Source organism: Nymphaea colorata, chromosome 11 (genome assembly GCF_008831285.2).
Source record: "Nymphaea colorata isolate Beijing-Zhang1983 chromosome 11, ASM883128v2, whole genome shotgun sequence".
Taxonomy (NCBI): Eukaryota; Viridiplantae; Streptophyta; class Magnoliopsida; order Nymphaeales; family Nymphaeaceae; genus Nymphaea; species Nymphaea colorata.
The window spans coordinates 4,107,065-4,132,051 of record NC_045148.1 but is presented as its reverse complement, the minus strand read 5'-3'; the positions used below and the strand labels follow the sequence as shown (position 1 = coordinate 4,132,051).

The 24,987-nt window shown below is 36.7% G+C and overlaps 1 protein-coding gene and 1 long non-coding RNA gene across 3 annotated transcripts; one reads left to right on the top strand and one right to left on the bottom strand.

The window, feature by feature from the left end:
* Positions 1–13,072: 13,072 nt before the first annotated feature.
* On the top strand, positions 13,073–21,071 carry LOC116263502 (putative cyclin-B3-1). Of its 2 annotated transcripts, none has more exons than XM_031643230.2 (17): positions 13,073–13,182; positions 13,264–13,354; positions 13,464–13,496; positions 13,613–13,657; positions 13,736–13,793; positions 13,898–13,955; positions 14,040–14,130; positions 14,348–14,389; positions 14,522–14,554; positions 14,669–14,720; positions 18,569–18,871; positions 18,967–19,056; positions 19,760–20,011; positions 20,100–20,159; positions 20,236–20,334; positions 20,415–20,593; positions 20,668–21,071. In XM_031643230.2, exons 1-17 carry the CDS (start codon positions 13,170–13,172, stop codon positions 20,810–20,812), a joined length of 1,644 nt encoding a protein of 547 aa, XP_031499090.1. In that variant the 5' UTR covers positions 13,073–13,169; the 3' UTR covers positions 20,813–21,071. The 2 variants fall into 2 exon arrangements, with proteins under 2 accessions (XP_031499090.1, XP_031499091.1); XM_031643231.2 differs by having other exon boundaries at positions 13,081–13,182; positions 13,279–13,354.
* Positions 21,072–21,452: 381 nt separating this feature from the next.
* LOC116264811 (uncharacterized) lies at positions 21,453–24,366 on the bottom strand. The gene is made up of 3 exons (XR_004174928.2): positions 24,069–24,366; positions 23,878–23,988; positions 21,453–22,161 (listed from the first exon to the last, which is right to left on the bottom strand). It is a non-coding gene; the product is annotated as an uncharacterized LOC116264811 (long non-coding RNA).
* Between the last annotated feature and the right edge of the window lie 621 nt (positions 24,367–24,987).

The following is a 24,987-nucleotide window of genomic DNA, read 5'->3' as shown; positions in this document are numbered from 1 at the left end:
ACTCAAGTTGAAGAAAGTGCGGAGTTTCCAAAACAAAACAACCCTAATGAACCTTGGAGAAAGGGTAATAATAGGGGTGGGGGCCGAATGGGGAAGCTTGGCCTCTCCCGACCCATCATGGGTGTTTTGGTAATTTGGACAAGGAAGCGTAGTATTTTGTCCATTGAGAGGGAGGAAGGTGATGTATTTCTTGAGGAAAGGTATAAGGGAGAAGGAGAAGGAATCCAAGTCTTTGGGGTTCGAGTAAAAGCAAGGGATTTATTAGCTTGTTGGTTCTCTTTACCTTACCTGCTTCTTGCTTTTTAAGAAAAGGACATCATGTCTCTCTTTTTTTTTTGCTTTATTTTGACTTGTTCTGGTTCCGCTTTTCCGGACCCCACTTTCCACTCTCAACGGTTGCAGCACTACTACACAAACACTAAGTCATCTTGAGCCAACTAAAAGCAAGTCAGGAATCTCAATAGGTCAGATTTTCCCATTTCAGATTCAAATTAGTCTCGGTAGAGTTATTCCAGTTTTACATTTCTTCCGGATTGAAGGCAAGCCTCCATGACCAAGCCTTGTGAGCTCTGAAGTTGGTCAAAGATCAAGCACTTTTTTGTTGTAGAAGTTGAATTATAGTTTCAAAATTTTTAAATGAAACTAAAATATAATTTTCTAATTTTTTATATACATTAAATTAAAATTTTAAAATATATATATAATTTTTTAAATTTTCAAAATCTGAGGAGAGGGGGGAAGGCCCCTGCCAGCTCTGCCTCCGCACAGATAAACCGACCCACGATACAAACAAATACTGGATTTAACTATAAAAGAAAAAGGGGATTAGAGATCCGTAGTTTATAACCAAAATCTCGTATTTGAGGTCGGAGGGGAGGGGGTCTGATTTTAAATCCATGAATCTGAAATTTTTAATGATATCAAATTATCTTGAATTTAATGTCCGAGGCTATCAAACACACTCTTTAAAACACTGGTATAACAAAACTACAAGGTTAGACCTCCGATTCAAAGTTTTCAGTGTCATATTTTTCAAATTTTCCACATGCATGTCTCATGGATTCAACCGATAGTTCTTCACAGTTGAATTCAACCCTGAATATGAACAAAACTCTAAATTGTTTAGATGTGGAAGTTGGGGTTCAGCTATGCGATTTTAGAAAGACGTCCTCTGGCCGGAACCGGAGACTGTGTAATGAGAAGGTCTGACCCGACTGGCGCCCATTTCTGGTCAGGCCTACTTTACCCAGTAAGTCTACAGATCTGATATTGTTTATGTTGCCGGGCTGTGGGTTTTCTTGGCCAGACCCACAAACATTATTCATAGTCAAATACACCAAAAAACACATGGGTTTTGGTCCTCTATGGATGGATCCGTACGTGTGTACGGTGCGAGGTCTGACCTTCAGACCGAGTACCTGACCTGGCTCAGGCCTGAAAAAAAGGGCACCGAGTTGGCCCGATCAGTTATGGGGTGGGCTCAATATGCCCAGTTCGGCTTGATAATATTTTTTAAATATATATTATTGATTTATATATATAATTATAATACTTTATTATGTATAATTATATTTATATATTCTTTTATATTAAAATATATATAATTTTTAATTCAATTGGGCTAAGCTCTGGCTCGGGTTTTATGTGTCATGTCAGATGTCCAGACCTAACCCATTGAACCCCAGTGGCTCTATTGCAAAACTGTATCAACTCAGCTGTCCCGCTTTTGTAGCGTCACTATGAATAGGAATGCTATTGGATCGGATGTATTCTTTATTGTATTCACTTTTTAGAATGTTCATATATTTAGATTCTAATACGAGTACAGAAAAGCTTACAAATCCAAATTCAAATATCTGATTTCTATGTTCACATTAGAACGTAAATCTGATCTCACCTTTAATCTTTTTTTTTTTTCTTGCATATCCAATTTTCTCAAAGAAGTTTGCAGTTCGGTATGATATCCGATCTAAGTCAGAGTTATTTATTAATGATATCCTTAACCATCGGCTCAATGTATCGAAATCGAGAGACCTGCCTTATATATAACACTGTCCGATCCATTTTCCATATTTCCGTAAGAGCCGTTTCACTGTTTCAGCAATCACATTGTAAACCATTTTTTGCTCCAGTATAAACCAATCTTATTAGAACCAGTTTCTGAATTGAATCGGAAAGCTAAATGATTCAAAGAATCTGTAAATGGAATCGGAACTGGAATCTTTAATGAATCGGATTGGTTAAAATTATTATAAATTTAAAAAATTAAATAAAGATTCAAAATGTCATAAAATCTGATAAAAAGAAGAAACTCTAAACTAAATGATTAAAATAGGAAAATTTTAAAAAATAAATGTAAACTAAATATCATAAAATCATAAAGAAGAAGAAGAAGAAGAAGAAGAAGGTGCTTATTAAAAAATTATTTTGTAAAAAAAAATTAAAAAAAAAGGAACGACCTTAGAAGATGATGACGTCTCTTTTTTCGGCCCCTCCCCTTCAGTAAAACAACGCCATCAATTTTATTCAAAAACATTGCATGCATGAAACCTCGTTTTTGTATTCGAGTTGAATTCGCCAATTCTCATTCCGATTGCATTGATTCATGGAAAAAGATGCTCGATTTTCCACGAGCCTAGAGTCGACCACTTAATCGAATCGGAAAATAACCGATTCGTTTCAAATCGGCCTATGAAGACGGATTCAAACCGGTTCTAATGACTTTGCTATAATCACCCGTTAGGTGGAACAAACTAACTTGATTTAGACTTGTAGAGCTCTATCTACTCTCTAGTCAAGTGGGTCGGCCCCAGATGTTTGGACCGGATTTGCCCAACTCGTCTGCAGCCGGCGAATTGGTCCATGTATATATATGGATGGACCAGATCACCCATCTTTTCTTTCATCTCGGGAGAAATACGATTATGGGGAGCTCGTTCAAATTCTTTGGGTAAAATGAGAACAACCCTTACATTCAAACCTCCCTTTTTACCATTAGCAACTTTTCGTGGATTTTCCCTAAGACCCTTCTTCAGGCTGCAGAAGCCCCTGACTCACTGACCAACTGCCTCGGCCTGCAGGAAATCTATTGGACCAACTTAAAGGGCAGGTTGCTTCCCCTAAGGCCCTCATTCATAACTAGTATTTATTGCTTGACCTGACCCATTCAGTGAGTAATGAATAATAAATGCACATGAGAACTACTAACAAAAGAGATGTTAAAATGGAACGCTCATTCACTGTTATGCCTTAATATCCCTGTATTATCTGTGATAGTGGAAGATCACCGAGCATCACTCTATTTGACTATACGATACATGTGTTACGAATACATGTGTTATATATATCAAACCGTGGTGGAGCCAGGATTTTTTTTTTTTTTTAAGAGAAAGACCAAACGGTCCAACGAATTTATTCGAGTGGGGCCAAACTAAATCAAAATACAAAAAATACATTACACAACTAAAGATTTTCAAAAATTTTAATGTAATTTTTTTTAGTTAACTAAGGTGCGGCCACGGCCTAGGCGGCCCCCCACTCCCTCCGCCCCTGATCACAAGTGAAAAAAGGACATAACAAACAACCTGTTTCTCTCAAAAAAACACCTCAATTAGCTGTTTGGTCATGTGAGTGGTAAAACTTCATGTTTTTTATTATAGCAGCACAAAAACTGTTCATGGGTAGGAAAAAAAAGGAAATGGTGTTTTTTATTTTATTTTATTTTATTTTTTACTTTTGAGAAAGCGATAATGAGGGAGGGTGGAACAACAGTTTTTGGAATTATTACAAAAAATGAACGGGACAAAAAGAAAATAATATAACAACATGAAGAAAGACGTGGTCTGACCAATCTGGTTATAATATTATGCTGCATAACGTGTTATGGGCTGATAATGATCAAAATGTTCCTTCTGGCTAAGGGGCAAAAAGTTGTATTGGTAAAAAAAATTCCTAAAAAATGATGAAAATGTCACCTCAAATTATACTGGAGGAACATGGATTTTTGTGTTATGGGTGTGACACGGAAATCAACCTCATAATCAGAGGTGATTTGGTAATTTTAAGTTACTAGATTCACCTTGAGGTTTTAATTTCAATTTTTGGTGAGTTTGAACTTGAGTCTTTGGGTTTCTTTTTTTTTTTTTTTAATATGCTTTTGAAAACATGAATTTTCATTTAAGAGCCTACTTTTCACTATAATCTTATCTTAAGGCTTTAGATTTCTCTGCTTAATGTCCTTTATATTTCCACATGAATTTAATGGCATGTTGAATTATGCCATTAAATTTATGTTCTCACAGCATTATTGTTTCAAGTAAAACAGTATTGTTTCTCAACTTCCATGCAAAACTAACATATATTGCTATTATTTCTTTCATAGTAACTAATATTTTTAAACAATGTTTTGAAAATCGGTTGAATTATGTCAATTTATGTTATCCCCAACGTTGTCCTTCAAGTTAAGAAATGTTTAGCATCTTTGTCACAAAAATAACAACCATTGCTGTTATTCCTTTGATATTCTATCCAGTGTCCTCAAAATCCAGAATCAACCCATTTTCATTGAATAGGCATGACAATGGTTCTAATTTATCGGTGCAAGAAGCCATCTATTTTTATTTTTTTTTCAAATTTAATTTCTTTATCTTTGATTTTGAAAAAACAAGATGAATTTTTTTTATTCTATCGACTCAAAGACAATTGTGATGTGGATCTATATAGCCGATTCACTGAATTTTACTGTTACCAATTGGATTGAATAGTTGATTATTTATAACATCGATTTTAACTTAGAGTTTAAAATATATTGAAAAAAATGGTCCATTAATTTACCAAGAAAAAACTGGAGCTCAGGTGAAAAAATTACAGGCGGGGGTATATTATGAATATTTGTGTTGGTCTCCTAAATGAAACGTGATTTCCATTTTTAAAACCTAACTAAATATGAGCAGATATACTTTTATATCTGTATTTATGTATAAATAATTTCTGTTAGGCAAGCTTTCACTATAATATATTCCACGTGTCCTTTTTTGTTTGGTAACCTTTGGCTATATTACATGCATTCTAACCATAAAAACTGGAGCTCATGTATTAGGCAAGCTCATTCATTCATGTATCTTTAGGCAAATGCACCACGATAGTAATAAGGAAGGACTACATTGATAATCAAGAGTAAAGAAGATCACCCGAGATTGGCACAACACAATTTTAGGAAGTGCAATCTTGGTAAATAATATTCCCACTGCTCCAGGTTGGTATGACCAATCAGTAGGGATGTTAACAGACCTTATTCAAATCAGATAAAGTGTCCATATTTGCTTTTTTAGAGATTTACATATGCATATTCAAATTCAAATTAGAATACGAACAAAGAAAAGTCATATTTGAATCCAAATCCAAAACCCGATTTCACAATTTGAATCTGATGCAAATCTGATTTTTATGTTCATATTTAAAACCAAATCCAAATTTTGAACGGACTCTGGCTGATTTTCAAAATGTAAGAGCATTGGATATAGAATATTTATATATAAAGAAATCCAGTTTTGAATCCAAATCCGCATTCATAAACATATTTATGCATATCTAAATCCAAATATGATCGGATGTCATTTCTTAAATTCAAATCTGATCCAATTTCTTAAGCAGACATTAATATCTGATTTTTTGGAACGGTTTAGTCTCATTCCTACCCATCAATTGTTCAAGAAAATGACAACATTAGGATCTATCACATATTGGAAAGTTAAAATGTTAAAATGATCTCCATGATTCATGCAACAGTTTCCACCTCAAGTTGGTGCACATATGTCAATCTATCAACTTGGTAGATATGAATTGTTATTTGGTCTTCATAAAAATATCGGCGAGTCATATTCATTTTTTTACATGAGGAGTTTGAATAGTTCCATCTTGCATGTTTTCACTTATATTATGACAACCAACTTCTATATATTTGGTGTGCTCCTGAAAGACTAGATTTGCTCGAACATAAATTATAGCTATACACCGTAAGTTTAATATTCATGTCTGTTAACAAAGCTTTTACCCGTATGAGTTTTCAAGTACAGGCTACCTGTCTCTATATTAAGCTTCAACATTTGACTGAGCCACCACCGATTGTTTTTTGCTTTTTCATGTTATAAGGTTGCCTCAAACAAATATGCAATATCCAATATGGACTTCCTATCATTAACGATTAACGCCCTCAACCCTGTCTATATCAGTGTACACAGTAACTTTACTAGGACCAGTTGTTCTCCATTAAAATTCAACTGCTTGGGGTTCACTTTAAGTATTTCAAAATTCTATCCGCTGCTTGAACAAGATAGGTGATGTCGAGTCTAATGAGAGTCAAACAAATAATTTTTCTCAACAACTTTCGAAAATTTTGAACACGTTCCACGCATCTCTTTTTTGCTTTTAAAATTTGCAAGTTAGTTCCAATGGTTTGTCCTGCAGCTTTTACAGTCATACAACCTGTCTCTTGGAAAAGATCTAAGCACATACTTCAGTTGGCATATAAAGATTTCTTTGTTTGGGTAGTAACCTTTATGCCTAGGAAATATATCAATGTACTTAAATCCTTGATTTCAAACTGTTTGTTTGGTAATCTTTTATGCACAACATAAACTCAACACCAACACTTGTCATTGTCATGTTATCTGCATATACAAGTAGAATGATAAATTTTTGATGCCACTAAAAGGAAAGTTCTTACACTATTCATTTTGGCCATGGGCATGAATGTTTCATTCTAGTCGATGCCTTGAGTCAGAATGAACCCTTTAGCGGCCATGGTGAGCTTTCAAACATTCTATAGATTCATCATTTTTGTACTTTATTTTGTATATCTACTTGCAGTCGACGTATTTCTTTTCTTTCGAACGGGGCACAAGGTTCCAAGTTTGGTTCTTCTCGAGAGAAGAGAGTTCGTCTTGCACTGCATCTCTCCACCTCTTCTCTTTAATTATCTCTTCATAACATCTTGGTTCTATTTTGGACATAGGTTTTTGTGACAATTAATTACCAAAAGCCATATATTAATCTATGGAATGGGTTTTTTCGACAGTCAAGTAGTAGTAGTGAATAAGTACAGGTTGGTGGTCTGATTGAATGGGTGGAACACCTATGGGTTGCTCATCTTCTTGCTTTTGGGATAGTTCAAGCGGTTCTAATGTTCGAGTCACCATTATTAGGCTAGATGGATTCAGTATAGATAAAGGCTTCTTCATGAGAACAACTTGCAGTGGGGACACTGTTGAAGATGGCAAAGAGGCAGTTCAGCAACAAGGTGTTGAATGCCCATCTCCCCTTGAATTGGTTCTTCAAACATAGTTTTAGCTCAAAAAATTCTGTATCATTAGTGATAAACAATTTTTTGATATTAGTTTAAAGCATTTATAACATGTCTTTCTGCTAGAGTACAAGAAAAAACACATTTCATGTCTCTTTTTCAAACTTATTTCTAAACGTAGTCGTAAGATGAGCATAACATTTGCATCCAAAGACTTGAAGATGTTATACAAAAATGGACCTCTTAAGGAGGAGCTGTATAAGAATTTGATCATCAATGCTGGAACTAGGGGTTTTATTGGTCAAATAGCGAGCAATAGTTGGGTATCAGTCCAAACACTTCTTTTTTTTTTTTTTTTTTGGAGGTGTGGGTTGGGGCGGGGCTGGGGCATTCATATGCATAATAAGTGACTGAACATGACTGAACAATATTGAGGAGTTGACAGTTCTTACACTCTACAACTTCATTTTGTTGGGGTCCCAACAAAAGTGTATGGAGGTTTAACATGTCTTTCTTTTCAATAATAATAATAATAATAATAATAATAATAATATTAATAATAATAAAACACCATTCACATATCCCACTATTATCGGATCGAAGTTTTTTCTATTTTTGCCCTGAGTAACAGTACTAGTCCAAGTCAAATCAACAAACATCCTTTGGCCGACAAGTTTCTTGGAGCTTACAGGTCTACTCTTCCCTTGGCTTCTCCTCGCACATATGCATTTTTTCGTCTCCTATAAATCTTTTCCTTGTTTGTTCTTTTGTTATATAAATCTCTTTGAAAGTGACTTAAGATTATTTGAAATTTTGTTGGATTTCATTATGCAAATCAATAGTATTTCATTGAATTTGATAAACCATTGAAATTCTTTGAATTTGAATGTAAATAAAATTGATATGAATCCAAAATTTAGGTTATTGGGTGGTCAGTAGATCCCTATAGGAAGATGAACCTTAGATTCAGATAGAAGAGGGATGAAAGCTTGAGAGAATCCAAATCCCAGCCTAAAGGTGATTTGACAACATATGTTTGAAAGGAAGTGAGTTGGAGGGTTTGATCCAAAATAGAAGATGTATTGTGGATCTCAATTGGACAATGGATCAAGTTCATGAATCCAATGTCTAGAAATATAAAAATTGAACTCTACATATTATACTAAGTAAAGTATTTATGAGATAGAAGACAAGATAGTCCAATGAAAATAACCAAAAAATAAATGGAAAGTTATTTCGGAGAACTGATGCTGGGGATTGCCCCAGAATTTATTGACAAAAAATGCGAGAGTAATTACAACAAAACTAGGATCGATGGGATCGTAAATATTTGCAAAATATCCTTGTATGGTTTCAGAAAGGCTAATGATATACTTTTGCAGACAGTGGTTCTGTCAACTCTTTTGAGCAAATGGAACACCTCTCGTGCTGGGTCATCTACAAAAAACCAGGTTCTTTTGCAGAACACTTACAAAACCTCCCAAAACCTGTTGAGTGGTATCTTCTCTCAAGCATTTGCAACAACAACTGATCCAACTCCCATTGTTACATATCACCTTAATAACACCGACATACCTTTCTGTTTTCTGGACTTCATGAGTAGCTTTGCCTCCATTCTCCAACAAACTATGCCAAATATGTAATGCCCACTACTCTCCCTAACTAGAGTTGCCATATCTATGTTGTTCTTATTAAGGCACTATGCAATGTGGATGTTGTGGTAAGTGCCATGATCCCACCTCCAAGAACCCCATGGCAACTACACCTCTAATAATGTTTGGATAGCATGTTTGTCACTCTGCTTCCACTCTCTTGAGACAATAAAATCTCACTGGATCCCCTAGTAGGTTTTTTCTCATGGTTGCAGCTATTGTGCCAATTCTGGATATGCCGGAGGGTTATATGCAGTAGGTCCTTCCAGCACTTGAAAAGGATCTTATTTTCAAACTTGCGGGAGCTTCACTAGACGAGAGCATCCTTGACAATTGTTCGATGGAAATTGAGTTGTCCAAACTTCCTAATAACTAACTCTCACAAGCTTCTAGCTTCTTTGCAATGAAGGAAAACATGGTTGATATCTTTTTGAGCCCATTTGCGGATATAACATCTTGAAGCAAGATGAAGACCGTGCTTTTGGGCTCTAGCGTCAACTTGGAGATGGCCTTCTGCTGCCAAGAAGGTTGTCCACGCAGCATGGGGACGGGCTCCAACTTTCCAAATAAAATTCCTCCATTGCTGAATTGGACTACTGGCTCGTAACGTATCCCAAATATGGTGTCACGACATCAGACGAGAACCACAATCCACCCATTCGAGTATGTCTTGCATGCTATCATCAAGCATTGGAAATTGCATCAGAATGCTCATAAAGTCTAAGAAAGTTTGGACATAGGTGTCCTCATAAGCAAGAAGCTCCTTAATAGTGCAATTCATGGTGTCTCTAATGGCCATTGGTCTGGTGGGATGATTCTAGCAATAATGACGCCATTTCACCGGTTCCGCCAAAATTTGACTCTTGAGCCATTATTGACCCTTCAATGAACTTGAGATTCAATTGATTGTAAAGATTTGATCAAGCTCTTATATGAGACCGATTTGCTCCCACAAAGTTTATAATGCCACAAGCTCATTTTGGTCAAATACTAAGCCTTGACAAGATCAGCCCAGAGGGAATCCTGTGTGATAGCTTCCCAAAAAAAGCAGAGGTTAGCCCTGCTAACATCCACCATGCTCCGAAGACCAACTCTACCTTGTGGAAACAAAATCTGATCAGATTTGGATTTGTTTTAACTAAATATCTGATTGGATAATTTGCAGGGGCAATCAAATTTCTTATATTAAGTACCTTATACTTGGAATTGGGTTCGGTAGGGCTTGGTGTAACACCTCAAAATTTAGTTTCGTATTGAAGATTATGAGAAATTTTCAATGGATTATAAAGGGAGTTGTTAAAGTAGTTAGTTGTCTTGAATCTTAACTTTTTTTGTAATGAAACTGAAACTGCTAGAGTGGGTTGGGATCCACTAGACCAAGGGCCCAAGCTCTGTCTTGAGAGTGGGTCAAGACATTACAATGCTATCAAAAGTAGGTTCAACACTTGGACCTGAGGTCGCATTAATGAGGGTAGATTGTAACACCCCAAAGTTTAATCCAGTATTAAAAATTGTGAGAGATTTGCAATGGCTTATAAAGGAAATTGTTAAAGTAGTTAGTTGTGCTTGGAGGCAGGTCGACCTACTGGACCAAAGATCCGAACTAGAGTGTGGATCGAGTCATTACACTTGGCCGCAAGAACTTGATCCTATCATTGGCTCTTCAGGACAAAGGTTTGATGACTTTCTCATCCTCTTATATATATCCCTTCAAGGGTCACAACCTTACACTCTTTCTTCATATATATAACTAAACACTGAAAAAAGATGACACTCCTTGTTTATAGTTTAGTCTTATGTTGAAGATGAAGAAGTCATAAGCTTTCTACTAGCTATAAGAAAGGATGGGGAGGTCCAGAAGAAAGAATAGTTATTAATTTAATATGTGGTCCGTGTAACTCTACAATATTAATTAGTTTTATTGTTAATAATAATAATTTCATTAATAATAATACCGGCAGGTATTGGACTTTGAGTTTTAATCAATGTCCAAGGCTTGGTCCAAAACTAAAAATAAAATTGGATTTTGGACTTTGGTAAAAATACATAAGCCTCAGGCACGATGCCCGAACCATGGTGAGGCGTGCGCCTCACCCTAGTGATGCACATGCCTCTAGTCCAGTTGCACTTCAATGGAACGCGTCGAGGCATACACTTTTGATAACATTGTTAACAACACTGGTTGTGAATTTAAAATTTGGGTTCAAATAAAGTATGAATTTTTCTTCTTTGGTATACAAATATGAAAATGCGAACATCTGAAAATAGGAGATCTATGGTGAAGAGTTCATCTGATTCGGATTTGAATCTGATCCATAGACATCATTCTCATTTATGTGTCATCGTTTGACTACACATGTGAAGTAGTGAAAGTGAAAATACATTAACAGGCTCAGTTGACGGGCTCTTATCTATGGCTCCATCGTACTAAGAAGTGAAAATTTATCTACTAAAATTTCTTTAAAACCATTAAGCATGGGTGCTTGGCAATTTTCAAATCACACAATTCTAAGTAGATCATTGCGTGGTATGGGTGATCAGTAAGTTCGACTTGCATTTTGCATTTAGAGATGTCAATATATCCCATTTGGATTTGATATATGACCGAACTACTTCACAAAAACTGACATCCAATTAAGAAATCGGATGAGATTCAGATCTAAGAAATGATAGTAATTCAAATTCACATTCAAATAATACCAAGCAGATTTGAATTTGGATTCGGATAGGATTTATTTTTATATAAACATCATATGTCTAATGACTAATGCCCATGCATTTTGATACATATTAATGTTAATTTAAAAATCAGATTTGGATTGTGAATGCATATGTGGATTTGAATATGGTATAAAAGACTTTCCTTCATTCAAATTTGAATTCAAATATGTGAACCGTGAACGTCTAAACAAGGGAATATGGTTAAGAATATGACTAATTCAAATCTGACCTGTTTCCATCTAAGAATCGTTCCCTATAGCCATCATCCCATTCTTCATACTGCTCTTCTCATGATCGACCGTAGGTCTCACTGTTAGAGTATTGCGCATACTCCTCGTAGGATCTTTCTCCAATCCTGTTGTACCCGCAAGAGGATTCAACCTCTACATCACAATCTTCCCAATCCGACATTCCCAAAGCCAAGGAAACACTGTCACAGTATTAGTCGCATGGAGTTTTTCTGGCACCGCTTGTAATTTCAATAACTGAACTCCAAAAATTATGAAACTTGGTAGGAAAATACTAGACACGCAAGGAATCCAACACCACCAAGCTTAACTTCTAACTCAGCTCCAATAAAATTCGCGCCCCAAAGAAAGTCACGTTTGGCCCTGGGTCGCCCAGTCTGCTGCTTGTTCCTCAGCCGCCGCTGGACACCCTCCAGCGATAGGGAGTCACTCAAAAATTCATATCTTTCAAACCGTTACTCTAAAAATTCTGAAATTTTGTGTGGAGGTTCCTTACATGCAGGCACTTCCAATGAGCCGATGTTTGACCTTTTTTGACACCGAAGCTGACAGCGCCAGCCGTCGGAATCTGACACAGGGAATCTGACACAGTTTCTGGTTTCACAGAAACAGTAAAACGCACGCTGAAGAAGATAAGATTTGATCTTTGTTACGCCAATCGAACTCCGTTTCACACTAAACTTGGACAGAATATGGTTGGTACAGGGTTTGCTCCCCAGATCACCGGATAAATAGCCAGATTTTGGCGTCTAATCCAACTGGACTAGTCACACTTTACCAGACGGTAGCCACTATCCTTCACTTCTAATCTTCCCAAAACTGAAAAGATGCTCCGAACAACTGCTAGGTAAACAAGGCCGGATAACTACTCACATTTAATTATTAAAAAAAATTATCGGTTGTCATCAAACCCTAAGCCTGCTAGGCTCGATGCGCGTCGAACCCGAATTTACTAAAAAAAAAGTTATCAATTGTAATCAAACCCTAAACCTGCTAGGTTCGATGCGCGTCAAACCCGAATGGTCATTTAGCACATCCCACCGACAGTCATTTTGCAAATACGTTAAGCTCAGTGGGTCTTTGTTAATTTTCTCCTTACGATTCAAATAATTGGAGTATTCGCTGGTTCCCCCTTCTGAGTTCGAAAAAGGGTGGGGGTTGGGAGAGAGAGGGAGAGGGAGGGAGAGGGAGAGGGTCCGTCGTCTGCCTTCATCACATTCTCCCACGATATCAGAGATTGCGAGGAGGATGGCGAGGAGCAGTATGTTTCCTTTCTGAATTTGTTTTTCTTACTTTCATTATTTTCATTCAATTTGGTTGTGGCTATATTTCTCTCAAATAGAGGGAAACGTTGCAGCATGTTTGAAGATTTATCAAGACAATGATGATGAGAAGAAGGGTCCTCGTAGGAGATCTCTGGCCATTGATTTAGGGTAATTTTACACTGGTTCATACTTTCTTTCATTTTCGGTTCATTTTTCTCAGTTTGGTTGGTGGTTAAATTAGTGTTACTTGAGATATTTCTGTAAATTGCTTTTTCAGGAAACCTGTGAAGAAACCTCCCGTGAACATGCGGTAAACCCAAATTCTAAACTCTCCTTAGGGCCATAGTGTTTGAGGCTTTCCACTTTAGTCCCCTTTTTCAAAGATTTTGTCGTTTTGATGGTGGCGGTTGTTATTTTCTGTTGTAGTAAATCGGTGGCTTCTCAACCTACTCGGGAGGGCTTGTCATTTGGGTAAAGTTGGTTTCAGAAACTGTTTTCTTTCACTTGTTAATGTAGATAGTTTTGTAATTTCTGGTTTCATGAATTCAGTTGTAAAGCTAACAAAACTGCGATGGTTTCTACGTCTAATAGACTGAGCATGTTGAAGGTGAATTTCCTGTATTCTTCTATTGCTGTGTTTTCCATTTATTTTTTCAAAAATTCGGATAGAAATTGAGGGGTTTAATTTTTCTGCTTATTTTATTGGTTTAGAAGCAAATTGGTTCTACTGAAAGAAATGTGGGAAAGAGCGACATATCTTTTGAGAAAGGTTAGGTGATTCACATAATCTATTTTATGGATCTGGATTTTGGTTATGAAACATAAATAATCAATGATTTGGTGAATTGTATAGGCAAAGTTGGAAGAAAAGCATTGGCCGACGTTAGCAATGTCAATGACTGTCAAAACAAGGGCAGAAAGAGGGATAGTTCTCTGCCTACTAAGTAAGCCTAACACAAGCAGTTATTTGAACAAGCTCTTCTTCATGGCTATTTAACATACTTCCTTTTCTTTCCTTCGGTTCTTTATCCTCTTATTTTCTCTTTGTCTATGTTCTTATGTTTATTTGATTGTGAACTCGCTGAAACGTGCTTGCACATTCTAAGATTGGTCGTGAATTTAACTTGGTTCTTTCGTTTCATGTTCACCATACTACCATAGGGTCACTCAAACAGGAAAGGGGCATGCTCTAACAGCAAGAAGGTATCAATTATCGAGGAATGTTGACTGAATAAAATATCATTTACTTGTAGACAAAGAGATCATCTCCAATTCAGATTTACCATTTCTCTTCATTTTTTTGCTCCTGACAGTTTGAACCCTTACATTTTGCAGGGTCGAGAAAGGAGATAGGCTTTCTTTGAGAAGGTAGTGCTTCTTGAAAACCTTCTGGTGGCTAAACATTTTTTTCAACATAAAATTTTACACATTTAGGGGATGTTGACATTTGCTTTTTTTTTCCTTTTTGTTTCTTTCCGATAGTTTAACAATTAAGAGGGCTGCTGGAAGCAGGATTACGAGACAATCTACCATGGTGTGTGATTTTTTGTTTTAAAATTTTCTGCATTCCTGTTAGATATCACATGATTGGGATGCCTTTCAACTGCACAAACAGATTAAGAGATGCATTAGCAGGACCATGAGACAAGCTACCATGGTGTGTGATCTTTTGCAATGTGCTTGAAAACAACTTACATTTACTTGAAGTTGAACCTTTAACCATTCAAATGAAGAAAAGTTAACTAAGTTAACATGAATTACTTTTTTTAGAAGGAATAGCTATCTGTAAGCCATGACTTCGACCAAGAATATCCCAAAGTTAATGCCAGACTCATGTTACAATGCTGTTTGGGATTAGATTTCTTTTATTATATATGCTAAAATAACTGCATGTTGCTTTAGTGCTAAGCTCATGCTATCCTCCCTGTCAAGTGCAACCTTCTTTAATGTTTGCTGAAGTGTTAATATGTACTGTTTGGTTACAAAAGCTTCAGATATGCCTTGTGCAGTCTCAGTAATCGATTGATCATCGTTGAGCTTTCTGATAAACTTTTTGACCTTGTTTTTTTATTAGAGTTGCATGATCTACTTTCAAGAATGAGTATTTCACATTTTCTATCATCCAAAAGGCTTTTTTATGATGGGAATTTCCTTATCTTTAAAGGGGTGTTTTCTTGCAAATGTAATGCACTTGGAGTTTCAAGAAAAGTATTGTGTTTGTAATCTGTTTGACTTGCTCTTGACATGAACTGGTGAGAATGTAGCCATCATTGGAGTGCTAGTAAAGTATCCTGCACTATATATGAAAACATAAATCTCTTTCTTCCTAGAACAGCTTACCGCATGAAATTCATAATGTGCATTGACCTGCTTGAGTAAAGAGTACAGAGAAACTGCTTTCATATTGTGCTGTTAACTATTAATCTACGTCAGTTTGTCATTTTCTTCTTCAAATCATTAAAACTGTAAGTGCATTATTAAACTAGTCATGTTGACCAATGAGAAGATAGCTTGCTTATTGTCTGAACATTGGCCGTTGCCTTCAAAGTTCAAACAACCAAAATTAGCCATGGGAAGATATCTTAGTGTGCACAGAAGTTCTTGCCCAGAATTGAATCAACAGATGGATGTTGTCTGGATATCCTTCATAAGTTTTCACTCATTAGCCACTAGACATAACACCGATTGGCCACTATATATAACAATTGTTATGGTTATTCATGCGTAGCCTCCACATCAAGAATATAGATTCTATGAAAGGGTTCCCAATTGGAAAACGTGAGAAATGACAGTACTTAAAGGTAGTATACTTTAAAAAGGAATGTTTCTTTAGTAAAAGAAAGACTCTAAAAGGAAAGAATATCTTGATGTGTACATTCTATTGCTTCTTAGCTGTTGACTCTTTCTCTATATTCTGGTGAAGTTTGTTCAACATGATGTTCTTTTTGTCTGATTTAGGAGAAAATCTTAATGCTATTAAACACCATAAATGATGTGCATAAAGTTTAACTTTTAACTATTCAAGTTGCGCTTTCATATTTTTCTTTTTCAAGGGCCTTTAAAGCATTGTAACGTTCCTGAACATGGAAGTATGAGTGGAACACTTTTTGGTTGTATAACAACGATATCAATTCCCAGTTCTTCAGCTTGTATAGTTTTTTGCATGCCTATTTGAACAATTAGGAGCCACAATATTAAAATTATATATATATATTAGCAAATTGTTTTCCTTTCATATTGTTATTTGAGTCTTGAGATAAAGTATGATCACCAAGATTATCATTGGGAAAAGTTTACAGGTTCTTTTTTTTTTCTCGTATTTGATGTTACTCATGCTCACAAGTATCATTCACGATGTTTCTCTTGGAAGTTTTATTTAGTTATCTTTTTCTCAGGAAATTCTTGGAAATTCACAATTCACAAAATAGAAAAATATAGAGGATAGAAGAAACACTAGAAATTATAAATTTTTTTATTATGAATTTCTGTAATTGAAGCATAAATTCATGCACCATATATGATTTTTGTTGTGGTGGTGATGTGCATGCCTCATGAGGTTTTAGAATCTCCTTCCATGACCACCGGATATTCCTAGAGGCATACCACGAGGGAAGCTTCCTTGACCAATAGGGTAGCTTAGAATGTTCAATAAAAGAATTGGCTCTTATACACACATTCTGTTTCAAAAGGCAAAGATATGGTAATGCTGTGTGAATGTACCTTCAAAATGGCAATAATACAACAATTTTTGAAAATATCAAAGATAGTTATAGGTTCGAATTCAGTTGGCAATAAATTTGTATAGCTTTTGATGAATCATTAAAATAAAAAGCCAATGGATTCTGTTAGCTCTGGCTGATAAATGAAGGCAGTATGCTGAATCAAGAAGCATTAGGGCTTAATGTAAACTCCTGGATCAGTACATTATGACCACTTTTACAAGTATCAGCATTTTTCTTCACAGAATTTGAAAAAACAGGAAAATAGAGGAGAAATAGAATAAGGGAAATGATCACAGTATTTTGTAAAAGGACCAAAAAGAAAAACACATTTTTATTGTGTTTTTCAGGAAAAGAATGTTTTCAATATATTTTGATTTTTTGAGGTTCTTTTAAGCTTTTGACATATTTTTTGATATTTTGAATCTCTCTAAATGTTTAGCTAAGAAAATTAGTGGAAAACTCAAATTTTTGTGTTTATGAGTTTCTAATTTTCAAAATTCTCCTAAAAAAACTTGCTGTTAATACCCAAGAAAACCTGATTGACAGAAACACAAGAAATGAATTTGTGGCAGTCGTTAGGGCATGTAGATGACACTCCAAAACCTAAATAACACAAACTCTTCAAAAAGTTTGCCGCACCCAAGTCATGTCAGGTGCAGCTTGGGTGGTCTTTGGGTACAGATCGGGTGCAATAACAAACAAATTGTTTTTTGTTTCATGGTAATATATATATCAACACAAACACACACACACACACGCACACACATATATATAGGAAAATGTATAACTACTGGACCTTCATATGCCACACTTGATAAGAGTTGTTTGGACCGTTGGTTTTAAGAATATCAGACCATGGAGATTAAGTTTAACAGAATGGAAATCTAATGCTATATTCAAGAGACTAAAATACCCTGAAAGAAAGCAATGGGTCTTGATTAATGAAAGCCATTTGTTTAGTCATTTGATGAGTAATTTAGTCTCTTAAAGATACAACTGGGTTTTCACTTTTTTCAAATTAATCTTTGTCGTATGATCTTCTTAAAATCAATGACTCAAACAATTCCCGTAATTCTGGCATATGAGGGTCTACTAGCTACCTGTTTTTCTATATATATCCTTGCCGCACTGCACTCCTTAATTTTTTGGAAAATGCTGCAGCAGCAGCACTAGCACCCGCACCCCATACCTGTGTGACATAGTAAAAAACCAGGTTTTGGAGTGTTTTGAGTGCCATTCAAAACTGAGTTTGAAGAAAGCCCAGTTTTGACAAAACCTGTTTTTGTAAGATGGAGTGAAAAAACCTGACCCCACTTAGGTTATTCATAAAAGGCTAGGTTTTGGTGTGTCCCCAAACAAACAAACCAAGTTTTAAAACTCATTAAAAAAAAATTGGTTTTCATATAACCAAGTTTTCACACGACTGGGTTAGATGAGGGTGTCATCCAAACACCCATGAAGACTTACTGGTGAAACTATGATCTCATGTGGCATTTGAGGATAATCCATTAATCATATTTCCAGTGAATTTTCAATTTTGTTTTATCTTGTATGATGTGAAACTATGCTTCATCTTTTGGTGCATGTGTGAGTAACAATGCTAGAGTTTTATTTTTTCTTTGACACTTGGTTACCAAACTGTATGACAACAATTTTACAGACTGTTAGAACATCAATACAAACAAAGTTAAAGGCTTCCACAGTGAGCAAATCAAAGCTTCCACCAACTCAGAGAAATCTGTCAACATCTGCTGCTGTAAGGTCATCAGCGGACAAGGAGAGCAAAAATACACTGAGACCTCTTATTGTGAAGGATGATTCAACTAGTTTGTGCAGTAGTAGCTTGGATAAATCTCAACCTGGAGGCACTAGAAACTCAGGAAATGCAATTACAACAGTTATTGCTAGACCAAGGAAAAAGAAACGAAGATCTTTCACTTCTATGCTAATGGCTAGATCTGAGGTGTTCTCTTATTTCTTTTTCTTTTCAGTCCACATATCCTTAAATGACTGTGCTTATGGATGTTATATTTAGTTCAATCTTATGGTTACAAGCAGGACAAGGTTCCAAATATTGATGATAAAAATAACGAACTTGAAGTGGCCGAGTATGTGGAGGACATCTATCAGTTCTATTGGACTATGGAGGTAGTATCCAACTCTACTACAGACTATCCGTTATGACATTCCTTTCTAAGATGATTGGTTATTCTTAGAGTGGGCAATGAGTAGAGTAACTTGAATTAATTCCATTCAACTTGTCTGAAGCTTGGCTCATACGATAATCTGGTCAAAGTCAAGCTCATCCTTTCAGCTCAAGTTGCTTTATGCTCGCCCATTTGAGATCAGTTTGGCTTGTTTAAAAACACATACAATTTTACTTTTTGTATGTCCTACACAAAGTTTTGTTCGGTACAGTGGTAGCTACTACATGCCTCCATTAAAGGTGCTACAAGATCAAGCTCTGTTGGTCTTGGTCACCCTGTACTTTTATCAATCTTCAAAATAAAAAAAATGACCTTTTTTGGAATCAGTTGGGTTCAGTCCAATTCAGACTTAGTTCGGTCTAGGTCTGAGTGTTAATGCAGCTCAGTGAGCTGACCTTGAGCTTGATTGAGTTTGAGCTGAGAAATAAAAGTTTTTATGTATCAAGCCACCTTAACTCAGCATGTGCAGGCCTAGGTAGATTTCATGTTGAGAACTCTCTCTCTCTCTCTCTCTACACACATCATATACTTGCCTTGAATGCAAAAATGCAAGCAAACAAATTTGTGACAATGTCAATTATCATATTTTCCATGGCTTTGTTCGTTAAGTTTTCTAGTGCTCTCACTTCTGAATAATATGACAGGCACAGAGTTCATTGCCTGCAGACTACATGGTGATTCAAACAGATATTACTCCTAGGATGAGAGCAATACTGATCAATTGGTTGATTGAAGTTCACATGAAGTTTGAGTTGATGCCAGAGACTCTCTTTCTTATGGTAGAGTTGCTTGACAGATTTTTATCCGCTAATGTGATTAAGAAAAATGACATGCAGTTGGTTGGGCTAACCACACTACTGATAGCTTCCAAATATGAAGACTTTTGGCATCCTAAGGTTGTACAGTATAAGCTAACTTCTTCTAGGCTGCAACTTTTTCCACCTCTTGGATCTGATGCTTCTTCTATGGTTGAATATGAAATAGGTTGATGACTTGATTAGCATATCTTCAGATTCTTATACAAGAGAAGAAATGCTTTCAATGGTATCATCTTCATTTCCCTTTGGTGGTGCAATTTGTTTTCTCATATTATGATAAACTTTATGATGACTTATTCCAGGAACGATTTGTTCTCAACAAATTGAGATTCCGTTTAAATGCACCTACTCCATATGTTTTTATGAGAAGATTTCTTAAAGCTGCTCAAGCCGATGCTAAGGTATAAAACATTTGTTTAAGATATGGTAAATGTGACATCCCCTTGATAGATTATGCTTATACTGAAGTTTGTTATGCCAGCTTGAACACCTATCGTTTTACTTGGTTGAGCTATGTCAAACTGCTTATGAAGCTTTGAAATTTAAAGCTTCATTGCTATGTGCTTCTTCAATCTACCTAGCAAGGTGCACTCTACGGATATCTCCGGCTTGGACAACACTGTTGCAGAAGCATACCGACTATGAAGAAATGGAACTGAGGTAAAAGTGCTTTTTATATTAGTCATTTGCTTCCTGACCTATGTGGTGATTTTTTTTTTCCATGTACTCTAAAGACCGTGTGCAGAAATGATCTTAAGATTCCAAAAATGTGCAAGTGTGGGAGAACTTACCGTAAGCTACGAGAAGTATTTGAGCTCAAAATGCAGTGGCGTGGCAGGCATAAAGCCCATCAATAGGCTTCCTGCTGTATTATCTTAAAGGGGTTGCAGACTTATGGCTCTTTTTGAATGCCAGGTTTGCCAAAAGTATGGAAACAATTTCAAATGTTGTCAGTAGATTGTAACAAATTGTTGTGCCATGGAATAGCTTCTTTTCTTATTAGAAGATTCGTCATACAAAGTCGGTGAAGCTTTATTTTGTCAATGACGGAAATGTTGCTTTATTTTGTCAATGACGGAGATGTTGTATTATTAATAACTCTTCGTTGCATACCATTTTCTTATCTGTGATCTCTTTAGTTGTCATCTTGAAACATATGCTTTTCTCCACTAACTTGTTGGTGCCTCATCCCGGACCAAGCCAGTAGCCAGCTCAACTGACATGGCTGCCATTCAACCCAGTCTTGTGAGTATTGGTTTCTATGCATCATCGTCTTCGTTTTGTTAAACTGATATGGCGTTTCGGTCGACATGCATTAGCCTGTATTGGCCCTCGTCAGGTTTTCCCAATGCTGATTTTCAAATCCTGTATGAGCCAGCATTATTTCACTTTGTATCCCCAATGCGGTTTGTATGATGATACAATATTGACAATGCCGCTGGAACCTCCCGTTTCTGTGGCTTTATTTGATGTTCTTTGGACTCATGCGTTCGGCTCACTCATTTTGTCGCAACATTAATTTCTGTCATCTAAAGATGGCCTAATTATGATCTTAGGTTCAATTGGTTGAAAATTCTGAAAATGAAAGAAAGTAAGTGTTAAGGCAGTGAAAGAAAGCACTGTCAGGTGGCATAAGAGAGAAAAACATGGCACGCTATCTATAAAGTCCCGAAAATATGAAGACCATTCCAAAAATGGATATGAGAAGTGAAGACCCAGTCCGACGCTAACTTCTTTTCCATTTTCTCCTGCGTCTGCCTTCTCCCCTATCGATCCCTCTTGTATCTCCGAGGGTTTTCAGCGTACGCAGGCCGACTCCGGCCTCTTCGACCACTGGCAACTGGCCGACACGCGGTAGACGCGGACGGCTACTCACCAGAACCTTTGTAACAGGAACCCAAAGCAAAAAAACCTTGAAAAAACAAGGGAGGAAGGATCGTTCAGGTAAGTTTCTGTCTTCTATCTTTACTTCGTTTCTTTTTTTTTTTTTTCATTACGCCGGGGGAATCGCAGGGGCAGCCGCAGTGGTCAGCAGCACGGGGGATGCCGGGAAAAGGAGTCTGCCAAAAAAGGACCTTCGGTTCCCAAAGGCACAAGGACTGGAGTGCAGATATATTTTCACCTTTTCTTTTTTGTGGCTGAGCAGTGGGTATTCCTCTCTAAGCCGAGAATCCCTGCGGGTTTGTTCCCTTGTGCCTGCTTCTCCTCTTTTGTTCTGCGTTTCAGTACTACAGCACCAAAAAGAAAGTTTTTTCAAATCTTTTGTTGCTTAACAGTGAACAGACTATCTAAAAGCAAACAATAGAATCGGCTCTCTGGTTCTGTTTACCTGTATATATTTTTACTGTACATGCCACGCATATAAAAAAACGCATATGAACATTTGCTGCTTAATCATTCATTTAACAAAATGATGCTAGCATACATCTAAGTGTTATGATTTATGTTCAGGTCATGCACACGTACTTGCTTCTTACAATAAGCGTTAGTCTCGTTCTGTTGAGGCAGTCTTTATCATAGTCCAACATAGAAGAAAATGACTTCTCAAAGTGTGGTTGTGAGCACACCGACAGAAGAAGAGGACTTCACCGAAGCCTTGAGTTTTAATGCAGGCTGTTAGTCATGCTTTAGAAACTATATCAAATTTGCATGCTAATATTTGAGAAGTTATAAGCTCTAACTGCTAAAACATGGGAAGAACCGGCGTCTCTTTGTTGAGACCTTTAGTTTTATATGACCAAAGGAGTAACCAATGAGTCTGCTTCCTGCACTCCGGCAGAAAGGAAGGCTTGACGAAGCCGGATTTATCTTACTGCTTTGTTATGCTTTGCAGGGAACCAAGGTCGTAGGTGAGCTCTGATACCACTGTTGGGGTTAGTGCCTTTCCTTCAAGCAGTGGCAACGGACACTCTACCAGCAAGCAAAAAGATCACCAGGAACAAGAGTGGTAGAAAAATACGGGAGGGAGAAGTAGATGACTTTCAATGTTGTTAAGTGTTAATGTGAAGCGATGTGTTAAGTTTACAAAGCGACATATAGGGCAACGATGAGTATCTGGATAAAAGAATAAAGTATAAAGTATTCACAAAAATAATAAAATAACATGTATACCGCATATAATACAATCAGATTTAGATTTTGTGATTTGAAATACAATTCAAACAATAATCCAAATAAAATTATAAAGCTTAATGATAGATCTAATGCAACCCAGCGATCTGATGCAAGTAGTGCGATTAGCATTTTACTTTTGTGGTCATTCTAAATAGTGCTTCATGAAGGTAAATTTCTACTTTACGCTTAATTTGATTGCAAGGACCTGTTTTTTCACGGAAACTTTTTTTGCACTATATTTTCAATGGAAAAGTTCTATTTCATTTAGTTATCTTGCATTTGATGACATAGAAGAACCAAAAAAAAAAGAAAAGAAAAAAGCATGTAGTAACATAAAACTAATAAGATTGAAAGTGAAAATAGGAAGGGAATGAGGGTTTGCTTCAGGGTGTCTTCGGATGCTTAATCAAAAGCACCAAAATACATCAGGCTGAGCTCTTTTACGGACCACCCTGCATTCCCCTTTGAGCCGTGCAGTGGGGGCTGAGTTGTGGGAGTTTTCAAAATCTTGAAATCTTTCTAGAGAACTTCACTTTCAAAATTTGAAAATCTTAAAGGAACGCACTTTCAGATTTTCCTGCGGCGCATGGCCACCTCCTATATAGGAGCAGACATCCTTAGTAAAAAAAGAAAAAGAAAAAGAAAATTCTGAATGAAAGTGATTAATTAAATAGGCACATTGGGAACTATAGAAACGAGAAAGACCTGTTCTCATTGAACCCAAATACCTTTCAATGCTGCGTTTGTGCAGATAAACGTTCGGAAGATGAAACGAACAAAAAGTTAGATATGAATCAAAGAAAATGGGAAAGAAAAGGAAGGACTGTTACCTCCACAGTCATAGCCTAGCGAACTGGTATAACACAAAGAATCGCCTAACCTTTGCAACGCTTTTTGCATCTTCAGGCTTCTCTTCTTTGTATTTCTTTCTAAATTCATCCCTGAAAACGGCTAGGGAGATGAGCAATAAGGAACCATGGGAAAGAGCGTGAGATGGGTACAAAGAGAGAAAGTATCCTACATGAAAACGAAGGATGCTGTGTGCGGACGCTTGGGCATGTTGGGATCCCTTTCTTTACTTTACCTCTTCCGCTTGCTCTCCTTCTTCTCCGAGCTCACTGCTTTCTTCTTCCTAGGGAAAAACACATCCAGGGATATTAAGAAGAAAAAGAACAGAAAAACAAGAACAGAAAAACATCAATATGCAGCTGTGCTGGTCAGCGGGCCAGTGGCGGCCGACGGGGCGGTGATTCGGTGAAGTTGGTCGACACATGATGGAAGAGAGAAAGACAGCAGTTGAGATTTGAGATTCACTTCGAAAGGGGACAAATTTTTACCGTAAGATTTCGGCACTCAGCTAGTCGAGTCGTGTATAAACGAGTCGAATTCCTCTTCAAACTCTAACTCGACTAGTTCATCATTTTGAGTATCTTTGTAAACTCGAACTCCGCTTGTTTATAAACGACCAGCGAGTTTTTTTGAGCAAGTTCGAGTGGAGCTCGAGTTGGCTCGGCTTGTTGTGCAGCCTTAATTTTCATCATATACATTACACTTTTTAGTTCCCATTATGTTATCTTACTATCAGCTACGTTAGCAACATTTCCACATTTGAGCATCAAAACAAACGTGCAAACATACGACGACAGACTGATGATTCATGACTATAAACTTGTTGAGTATCAAACAGATCGCAAAGGTGTACATTCAAGTCCCTTTGAAGCCAGTACACAAAACAACTCCATCAGCTTTATGCATGACTTGAGTAGAAACAGACCTAAATAGTCATAATCATGCATAAAGACTAAATGCAGGACAAATACACCCATCAAGGTCCTCTTGTTCCAAATGACAAAACAAGTGTACAACAGGCCACTTGATAAAAACCATGCAATATAAAATAACAAGAAATGAGTACATAACTAGATGTCTAATGAAGGAAT

Excerpts from the sequence above, each read along its gene's own strand:
- LOC116263502 (XM_031643230.2), top strand. Across the intron at positions 14,555-14,668 it reads GATAGGCTTTCTTTGAGAAG|TTTAACAATTAAGAGGGCTG; the intron begins GTAGTGCTTCTT and ends TCTTTCCGATAG. Across the intron at positions 20,160-20,235 it reads GAGAAGAAATGCTTTCAATG|GAACGATTTGTTCTCAACAA; the intron begins GTATCATCTTCA and ends GACTTATTCCAG.